The sequence below is a fragment of the Mus caroli genome, unplaced genomic scaffold, assembly GCF_978045245.1.
Source record: "Mus caroli unplaced genomic scaffold, Mus_caroli_1 scaffold_9, whole genome shotgun sequence".
NCBI lineage: Eukaryota > Metazoa > Chordata > Mammalia > Rodentia > Muridae > Mus > Mus caroli.
Window position 1 is genome coordinate 127268980 of NW_028227264.1, and position 10105 is coordinate 127279084.

The 10105-nt window shown below is 50.5% G+C and overlaps 1 protein-coding gene across 2 annotated transcripts; it reads left to right on the plus strand.

Moving 5' to 3' along the window:
• Nucleotides 1–1391: 1391 nt before the first annotated feature.
• Nucleotides 1392–7399, plus strand: Tac3 (tachykinin precursor 3). Of its 2 annotated transcripts, none has more exons than XM_021174977.3 (7): nucleotides 1392–1480; nucleotides 2144–2286; nucleotides 3785–3890; nucleotides 4061–4090; nucleotides 4729–4782; nucleotides 5093–5165; nucleotides 7186–7399. In XM_021174977.3, exons 2-6 carry the CDS (start codon nucleotides 2182–2184, stop codon nucleotides 5146–5148), a joined length of 351 nt encoding a protein of 116 aa, XP_021030636.1. In that variant the 5' UTR covers nucleotides 1392–1480; nucleotides 2144–2181; the 3' UTR covers nucleotides 5149–5165; nucleotides 7186–7399. The 2 variants fall into 2 exon arrangements, with proteins under 2 accessions (XP_021030636.1, XP_021030635.1); XM_021174976.3 differs by having other exon boundaries at nucleotides 2164–2286.
• The last annotated feature ends 2706 nt before the right edge of the window (nucleotides 7400–10105 follow it).

Sequence of the window (10105 nt, forward strand, 5' to 3'; positions counted from 1 at the left end):
ACAGAGACACTGCTCCCTCAAAGTTCAACATACCATGGAGTAAGAGCAGTGACAGATTTAGAGTAAGGAGAGCCCAGATCCTGGCTCTTCACTAGCTAGTAGCTCTGTACACTGGAGCGTATTGCCAAACCTCCCAGCCTCAGTTTCCTAAACAGAGAAATGGGTATACATACATATATATATATTTTTTTTCTTTTTTCGAGACAGGGTTTTTCTGTATAGCCCTGGCTGTCCTGGTACTCACTCTGTAGACCATGCTGGCCTCGAACTCAGAAATCTGCCTGCCTCTGCATCCCGAGTGCTGGGATTAAAGGTGTGCGCTACCACGCCCGGCAGAAATGAATATATTTTTATTTCTATTGTGGAAGTGAGAATCAAAGCCTGCTTCATATCTAAGCTCCTGGTGAGTATCTAAACCCTAGGGCCAGCTCCCAGCTGCTGCTGTGCGAGTGCATGACTGGCCCTCTCCGAGTTCCAATTCTGATGCTGGCTCTTTCTCCTTCCCTCAGTCTCTCTCTCTCTCTCTCTCTCTCTCTCTCTCTCTCTCTCTCTCCTGGGCTAAGAAACCTGAAGAAAAGCCCCTTCACCTGTGTGGGATGTAAAAGAGGACTGAAAGGGTCAAAAAAAGATGCCTGAGCTTTGAGGGGAAAAGGAAGCAATCAAGAGACGAGGTTGCAAAGCAGAGCAAGGTGAGAGAGAGGTGGGCAGGATGGGCAGAGTTTGCTCTTTCTCTCAGACGGAACTCCAGCACGAGGCAGCTGAGGCAGCTCAGTCAGGAAGGAGAAGGGTGGGGGTGGCAGGGCAGACCACAGCACTGGTGGGATGGGGGGAGGTAGGGAGGTCTCAGTGCAGAAGACTACATCTCCCTTGGGGTGGGGACCAGGAGACAGAAGAGCTTCCACTGGGAGAAGAGCAGAGGAAGCCAGCTTCACCCCCAGTCTTCAGGTCTTGGTGGTGGCAAGGATGGAGACACTTGTCTGAGCTGTTCCAGGTTGGTAGTTAACAATGAGGTTTAAAGGGAGAGGGGCTGATGATTTATTGGAAAGGGGTTCAGGAGACACACCTATTGAGCTAGACCTGGCATGTGACTTTCTGAGAAATCACAGGTTACAGCATTTCTTAGAGTGCCTGCCTTGGCTGCCTCTGGAAAGTGGGCTGCTGGACAACCTCAGCTCACTGCTGGGCCTGGTGTGTGTGTGTGTGTGTGTGTGTGTGTGTGTGTGTGTGTGTGCATGCACGCGTGTCTGGGTATGTGACTGCAGCCTGCATTTTCTCCCCTACCAGCCTTCCTCCTCCCCTCCAGCCACCCTGGGATTGGTGACTCTCAGCCCCTCCCCTTGACTCCCCCAAACCCTCCCAGAACCTTTATCAGGGAGCTGGGACTGGTTCCTGCCACCTTCCAGAGCCCCTGCACTCTTGTCTCTGTCTCTGCAGCAGCATCAGCCAGCTCCCTGATCCTGTCAGCTATCCAGCTCCACAGGTAGGTTCATGGAGGACATTGCGGTAGCCTGAAGCTGGCACCAAAGATGAGGGGTGTGATTTAGGAGGGGACAAAAGGGACAGTAGCCTCTGATGGGCAAGCAGGGCACCAGAAAGGAGATCGGGAAATGCCTGGCAGGGTGGGAGCTGTTAATGCTTGGCATCTGGCACCAGAATCAAGACTGATTCCGACAGGTCAGAAAGTTTCTGTATAAGTCTTGGGTTATGTAGTGCTGTAGAACAGTATTGGGGCTCTTCCAAAGCTAAAGAAACAGTGTATATCCTGTAAGATCTGGGACTCTTCCAGAGCTAAAGAAACAGTGTATATCCTGTAAGATCTGGGGCTCTTCCAGAGCTAAAGAAACAGTGTATATCCTGTAAGATCTGGGGCTCTTCCAGAGCTAAAGAAACAGTGTATATCCTGTAAGTCTACCATCCTCAGGACCCGGAGATCCCAGCACCACACTATTGCACATTGTTGGGGCAGATCCCAGGGAGATGTTTAATGGGGGACCTGGGAAGCTGAGCCAAAATGATGTACCTCCTTCTCAGAGACGCATCCATCCAACGCTCTTGAGATCAGGGCTCAGATAGGGGAGCCGGGGCTAGAAAGCCATGGTGGAAGCCGGCTGCTGGTCGGGAAGGCCTCCCGTGTTTCCTCAAGCTGCCTTCCCTCCTCCTCAGCTTTGTCCTTCAGGCACCATGAGGAGCGCCATGCTGTTCGCGGCTGTCCTCGCCCTCAGCTTGGCTTGGACCTTCGGGGCTGTGTGTGAGGAGCCACAGGGGCAGGGAGGGAGGCTCAGTAAGGTAAGATGTCCCCTGACAGAGTCCAGTATCTCAGGGAGACTTGGGGTTCTGTCTGTCTGGATAGCTGGAGGATAGAATGTGGACGGGTAGGGTTGGGCATCTCATCTCTAACTTTCTCTGTATCTCTGGTCCTCTCCTGTGTCCATCTTATCTTCAGGGTATCCCTCTGTGTCTTGGATATCTGGTAAATAAAGTGTATCCTAAAGAGTGTTGTTCAGCATTATATGGGCTGAGCAGTTTGCGTGCTCTCTCTCTCCATATATATATATATATATATATATATGCTATCAGTTACACATGTTCTTTAATTTCCAAGATGCAGAACCCCCCCCCCCTTACCCACCTCTTGCAATCTCAGGTGTGTCCAGGATCCCAACCCTTCTTCCCCTTCTCCCCTCTCCCCTGCCTACTTCTAGCCTCCGCTTAGTCAGACTAGTAAAACAGAGATCCAAAACCAAGCTGGGTTGAGCTGGGATTTCCAAAGTTCCTCTAAGAAAAAGAATAGGCCTTGTCAGGTCGGTGTAGGGGAGCGCAGGGAGGAAGTCTTCTCCGGGGTTTTGAGTTGACAGCAGTTACATGGGTACAAATGCTTTTAAGATGATTATAGGTGGGACTTATTACACATTCAGTGTGTGAAGCCTCACTGCCTCTCCAGCGCCAGTCTGTTTAGCATCTCATTACAGGAGGGGAGCTGAGCATTTGAACAATTTGGAAAAAGTGGCTTCTGGGAAGCTGTGTGCTGGGCAGAGAGAGGGTGGGGACACACACACCCCCCCCAGAACGTGAGCACACATGTGCTCACCAGAGCAGCTGTGTAGGTGGCAACACTTACACCAGATCCCCCCCCCCAACCCCAGTGCTCAGGAAGTGTCAGATACAGCCTCGACCCTGTGCAGGCAGAGTGGTAAGATGCCACCCGACCTCAGGATCAAGTCACAGATTAGAGGACACCTGCTAAGTGTGTTGAGCCTTTCTTGGGTGTGACAAGTTCACGGCTCACTCAGTGGACTAACCGTGTCTGTGAGCACGCTGGTTTTGAACTAGTGACTTTGTCGCTGAGAGCTGGCAGAGATGGGTGGGGACGGGGTTGGGGGGGGGTGTTCCAGGAGAAAATCACCCTTGACCTTGGGAGATAGCGTGGTCAACATCTCAGAAAGTCAGTTCTAGGCAATCAGGCCAACAGGCCAGCCACTCGGAAGCCTCCACGTGGCTCCAAGCTTCACCACAGGGTCACACTCAGATTAGGTCCTGTCTGGGAGGTCTCAGGTAAGACTGGATTTCTACGTGGTCCCGGTACTGCTGGCTGCTGCTGCTGGCCCACGTGCCACACTTCATGCACCCATCTCTCTTCCAGGATAAGTCAGAGGAAATCCTGAAGGAAATAGGGTGTTGGATTCAGCTGTGGTGGGCTTGGGGTAAGGCTGTTTTGTGCAGGAAGAGAGCAAGTGGGTGGGGTGTGGATCTCATCCCTCAGCTCTCTGCTCCTCTCCCCTACAAGGACTCTGATCTCTATCAGCTGCCTCCGTCCCTGCTTCGGAGACTCTACGACAGCCGTCCCGTCTCTCTGGAAGGATTGCTGAAAGTGCTGAGCAAGGCTAGCGTGGGTAGGAGGAGGCTCTGGAGAGGGAAGGGGCAAGGGGCCTGCGTTCTGAAGATTAGATTGGCCTGGGAAACCCCTTCGTGGGGAGGGAGGTGGGGGTGTCCTTGCTAGTGGGGACAGTGATTTGAATCCCTCTCCGTTTCCATTTTACACACGTGTGCCTGCCTTCAACAGGACCCAAGGAGACATCACTTCCACAGAAACGTGAGCAGCTTCTTCCCCATCTGTGCTGGCCATGTGTTCAAAGTTCCACGGGCATGGGTGGGGTGGATGGGCAATTTTGGCTGGTCTCATCCCAGCTGGTGCAGAGACTATGCCAGCTGCAGTTGCTTAGCCAGCCTTTCTCAGTGGGAGATGGCAGGAAAAACAGGGGAAAAGCAGGTGTGGGGGCATAGGAGACCGTCCCACACTGGCTGTCTTGTCTGGTCACTGGGAACTAAGAGGCTCTCCTGGTAGCAAGGATGCTAAGCTAGCACCTGCTGTGGCAGGGAAGGAATGAAATGTGTGTATATTGCGGGCGGGCGGGCGGGCGTGTGTGTGTGGAGGGGGGAGGGGTGAAGAGAGAAGATGGGCAGAGAGAACAGACCTGCTAGCTGTGGAGTTCAGGCTCCTTACTAGATAAAGAAGAGCCAGATAGCACGGCACGTCTGTAATTCCAGGACTGAGGAGGTTAAGGAGGCAATGGAGAATGCAAGGCTAGCCTGGGCTACATGGCAAGTTCCAGGGCAGTGTAGCCTACATAGACCTGGTTTGGATGGGGGCCAGAGTTGGTGATTGGGAACCAATATTCCAGTCTCAGAAGTCTTGGCATGTTTGTTGACAACCCTGGCCTTTTCTTTCAGGTGACATGCACGACTTCTTTGTGGGACTTATGGGCAAGAGGAACAGCCAACCAGGTAGGGTACACCCAGAGGAGGGTCTGGGTACTGCTTAAGGATAGGTCAGAAGTACCTCCCAGTTTGTCATCAGAGAGGAAATGAGCAGTTGTACTATCTATGACCCTTTCTTTCTCAGTCAGCTCAGATCTTCAGTCATCAGGATCAGCCCCTTCCCTGAGCACAGAGTAGGACAGCCTGGCTTGGCTGAGAGAGGGACAGAGGTTCTGCCTCCCCCACATTCTCCCAGCTCTGTCTTTCAGAGCTGTCTGTCATAGCCGGCCCTGATTCAGGGGAATCCTTCCTAACTATACCGATTACTTCACCCCAGACACTCCCACCGACGTGGTTGAAGAGAACACCCCCAGCTTTGGCATCCTCAAATAAACCCCCGTACAGAAAAGGTAAGTACTATTGGCTGGAGGGAGACGGGCAGGGGAGAGGGAATTGTTCGCTATGGTTCTCAGAGATGCTACCGATGCACACACCTTTGCCCCAAAACACAGATACGTGGACAGGGCCTGGTACACCAAGCGTCAGGCACAATGACTCTTAGACATACGCATGCTGTAATTATCCCTACTGCATTCTGTCATCTCTTTCTGCGGTGTCATGGACTCTGATGATTACTGAGCAGAGTGAGTGCTAGGAAACGGAGAGGAACCCTGTGGGACTTCTCCAGTGCTCCGTGTTGCTTTGGATACTGTCTTCTTGTGATCCATACAAAAGATGGAGAGATGGTCTGTCATTCACTATAGGTCTGATTATTCACAGCTGAAGTGTTTGCCTCCCAAGTAGGTTGAACAGTGCTGAGATATAAACTGCTCAGGATGCCGTCAGGTACACTTGCGATTTAGGAAAGAGATTCAGGGATGCTAAAAGTCTGTGGCAACAGCCAGGAACCACATCTCAGCCCCTTAGAGCAGCAGGATGTATTAGAACATAATCTAAACTCAGCCCTAAACCTGCTTTTCTCTATCTGTGTCTCCTTGGCCAAGTGACTTAATGCTGTGCCTTAGTTTCCCCATCTGGACTATAAGTGGGGTGATAAAGTCTCCCAGGGTTGTGGTTTTATAGACAAAACCTTTACAATGGCTCCCAGCACACTGAGCGCCATCTATATTATGACTCTTCCGGTCTGGGAGCTGGGTATTGGGGAGGGAGGGTAGAGAATGCCCTTATGTGTCCCCTGGCTGGCTTTTATCTGACTGCCGAAAGCCATCTAGGTCAGACCTCAGGACTGAGTGGGCCGAGAGATTCCTCACTTGTCCACCAGTGTGAACGTTCCTCGGGGAAGTCTAGTCAAAACACAGAGCTTCTGTCTTAACACCATCTACCCACACACAGAAATGGTGGCTCAGCTGATGCCTTCATTTTTGCTGGTTTCTGAAGAGAAGGAAGGCAAGGAGGGAGCAAGGATCTGGGAGCCTCTGCCATCCTGCACGACCTCCTGCTTCTCTCTCTTCACTCTGGGAATCCAGTCACAGCCCCAGGGTGGCCAGTCAGGGACCCAAGAAGCTGACTCTGATAACACCTGTTCATGACTCCCCAGGACCAGGGTCTGGTCCCTTTTGCTGTTGGGCGAGAGGGCGTAAAGGGTTGTAATAACTGTAACTGGCTGATTACACGGTGCACACCATATCATTTTGCTCTCATTAGATGGCTATTTCAGTCCTGCGATGGCCAGATAATTATGCTGGTAGCTATATCTGTGTGATATACTCTCCTCTGGCGTTATCCACTGGCTGTAAAGATAATTACAGTGCGATTTTGCCATAGTATTTCATACAAATGGTAAAAGCAAGTGCATTGTGGAAATCTCCTTTTAATATTTGCTGGCGGATCCAAGCTCTTTCAGAGGGATTGCAGTAATTGTAGCTTTCCTAATCTCACCAACAACGGTGTTCTAAGCCTGTTAGGTGCCTCACTGACAGGGTGTAGAGTCCCCGGGGGCTAGCATTTAAAGGTGATTAGGGGAAGTGGATCAACACAGATGACTGCATCATTTTATTTCATTCACGTGAAGCTGCTGGAAACAAGCCATTCAGAGGCTGCCTTCGAAGACCAGGGGCTGGGTTAAGCAGGGGAGGACCGGTCACTGTGGGTGGGCTGTGTCAGTGTCAGCCTCCTGGGAGTGCTGGGTGATATAAACTGGCCACTTCACCTTTCTGTGTGTGCTCCACAGGCAGACAGACAGACAGACAGACAGACAGACAGACACAGTGTTTAGCACATCGAGAAAGAGTCAAGCACCCACAGCCAGCAGTTAGTTCTCCAGGCCCAAAAGGGTACAGGGACAACTGAGAGTTAGGCGTGCCCTTTCCCGAAGCTGGCCAGCCCTTGTCCCCTCAGGGGGTGGGACAGTGGGTGTTTTGTAGGACAACGATGTGATTTAAAGTTTTATTTGTTTATCTTTGCCTTTAGCACTCTACCCCTGGACCCCGGATTGCATCATAAGGCAGTGCCTGCTCCTGCTTCCTCTTCTCCTCCCCTGCCTGTAAGGTCCTCCTGTCGGCTCCCTTCCCTACTCTGCATAGAAGCTGCATATGAACAGCCTCAACCCCATATCAATTATGGTTTCTGTAGTGTCCTGCATTAAAAATACTATTTCTCCTCTTCGACAATAAAGGGTTTTTACAAAGGAGTGACTGATGCAATAGACTGGTTGGTGAATGAGTGGGCTTTTCCATAAATACATACATAAAAAAAAAAAAAGATGATACAGGGCCTGGAAGGTGGTTCAGCAGGTAAAGGGGCTTGCTGCACAGGTCTGAAGGCCTGAGTTCAATCCCTGGATCCGTCACAGGAGGAGAGATTGTCCTCTGACCCCCACACGTGTGCCATTGCACGAGCCACTTTTCTTACATACCACATACATGCACATGCATGCACACACATACTCATGCTCACCAATTTAAACAAAATCCTACATATGGTATTTAAGTAGATACACTTCCATTTTGGATACATAATAACTGTTCTACTAGAGCCCTAAATAATTCTTCATACAATTAACAACTGATTTGGTGATTAAAAAAGAACAGGTATACACTAGTGTGGTGGTGTACACCTGTAATCTCAGAACTCAGTGTGGTGGCACTCAGACACAGTGTGGTAGCACACCTGTAACCCTGGCACTCAGACAGACACCAGTGTGGTGGCACTCAGACAGACAGACACCTGAGACCGCTAGCATTCAGACAGACACCAGTTTGACACACACTGTAACCCTCAGGAAGTCGAGGCAGGAGGATCTTACGTTTGAAGTCAGTCTTGGCCACAAAGCGAGAATCTGATTCAAGAAAACAAAAACAACCAACCCTCAGATTTGGATGGTTACTAACAATCAAGAACCTGCCTAGGCCAGTTCAGATAAAGGGAAAGCAGACATTCTGAAAGGCTTGCCTGTGTGTCTAAACAGGACCTGAGAAAATCCATTTAGCAACTCCAAATGATAGCGTGGGTTCTAACAGATCCTGGGGAAGATGGTAACCACTGTCACTGGCTGCTTCCTCTAGGTTACATCTGATTATTGCTGTCTTCGATCAGAACAGCGGTGATCTCCCGGGCATGAGGCCCTCCTGAGACTGGCTTATTAACATTGCCATGTGAAGGGCGAGAAGGCTAAGGAATCCCTGCCCTGCCCCCCAAGGATGTGAAGTAGTAAACTATGGCAGGGGACCCCTTGAGGCTCATTTTAGTGTAGCTGCCTGGAAGTTCCACTGGACGAGACTTTCATGAGTGTCACCCATGCTGGGGTGGGGTGGGAGGCTTTTCCACAACATAGCTACAGCTACCCACATAACGTGCTCCTGGCTGTAACTTCAAACTCCAAACTTAAATGTTCATCAAGCTGAACTCAGACACAGGTGTGTCTTTGGTCTGTTTTTGTCCTCTCTATCTGGGAGCAATAAAAAATGGAACCTGTATTAGAGTTCTCTAGAGTCACAGAACTTATGGGTAGTCTCTATATAGTAAGGGAATTTGTTGATGACATACAGTCTGTAGCCCAACTCCCCAACAATGGTCAGCAGCAGCTGTGAATGGAATCTGGCAGTTGCTCAGTCCCACAAGGCAAGCAGGGCAAAGGAGAGAGAGAACCTTCCTTCTTCCAATGCCCTTATGAAGGTCTCCAGCAGAAGGTGTGGCCCAGATTAAAGGTGTGTGCCACTACCCTTGGATCTGGGACTTGCTTTGTCCCAGATGACCTTGAACTCAGAGATCTCCTTGCCTTAGTCTCCTGGGTTTCATAGCCACTATGCCTCAAGATCTCCACACCGAGATCTGGATCAGAAACTTGTATCTCCCAGCCTCAAGATCAGGATCACAGGTGAGCCTTCCAATTCTGTATTACAGTTCATTCCAGATATAGTCAAGTTGACAACCAGGAATAGCCACTACAGAGTCATCCCCCCCCCCAAAAAAAAACCAAACCCACAATACCCATACATGGATTTTGTAGTATAGCAGGGTTGTAGACAAGCAGATACAGCTAGATTCGGTTGGGATGTAGGCAAAATGGGGAGGCTACTACAGAGGCCAAAGGAGAAGCAAATGTCCTTAGGATTAGCTGGCTGCTGTAGCCATGAAAGGGTAAAGGAGTCAATTACCTCCCAACGCTGGCACAGTGGAGCCCAGAATGTGGCCTGACATGCCGTGGGTGGGTGTGCCTGTCTTTTCTTTTATCACTCTGATATGCTGATGATCCCATGCCACCAATGGGCGGTCCCCAGGCTCCTAGCCTTGGCCAGGTGCAGGAGAAATGCAAAGTTGACACTCAGCCTTACCTACCAGGCAGCACCAGGTCAGGGCTTTGGAGCCTGTGCTGTTTCCTGCAGTTCTTCTGCCCCAGGGAAAGTTCTTGTTTCTACCTGGGTCCCCCTTTGACTGACAGCACCACAATGGGCAAAGGAGAGAAAGCTGTCCATGCATAGCCGGGTCACATGACCACACTTGGTGGGAGAATGAGATGTTGGTAACCTCTCCCTCACCCCCTGAGGAAAGGGGGAAGGGTCTACACAGGATGCTGTTGGGGAGGGTCCTTCAGGATTGTGATGGATGCGATGGATGCTCTTCACGGTTGTTGGCTTCTGGGAGTGAGGAGGGGGATGGGAAAGGACTCAGTTATCTCTGAGGGGCTGGCTGCTGGGAGTTTGACCATGCTCCAACAAGGGCAACACAGATTGTATTTTATGGTTTTTTTTTTTTTTTTTTTTTTTGAGGTAGGGGGCACTAGGGTGGGAGAATGAACCTTGGAAAACAGGGTGTGTGATTGGGATATGTAAATTCCCAAGTAATCAATAAAAATATGCTGGGAAAGAGAAAAGTGACCCCACTCTAGATT

Coding starts and splice junctions, on each gene's coding strand:
- Tac3 (XM_021174977.3), top strand. CDS start 2,182: ATGAGGAGCGCCATGCTGTTCGCGGCTGTCCTCGCCCTCAGCTTGGCT. Junction 4,091..4,728: donor GACATCACTTCCACAGAAAC/GTGAGCAGCTTC, acceptor CTTTTCTTTCAG/GTGACATGCACGACTTCTTT. Junction 4,783..5,092: donor CAAGAGGAACAGCCAACCAG/GTAGGGTACACC, acceptor ACTTCACCCCAG/ACACTCCCACCGACGTGGTT.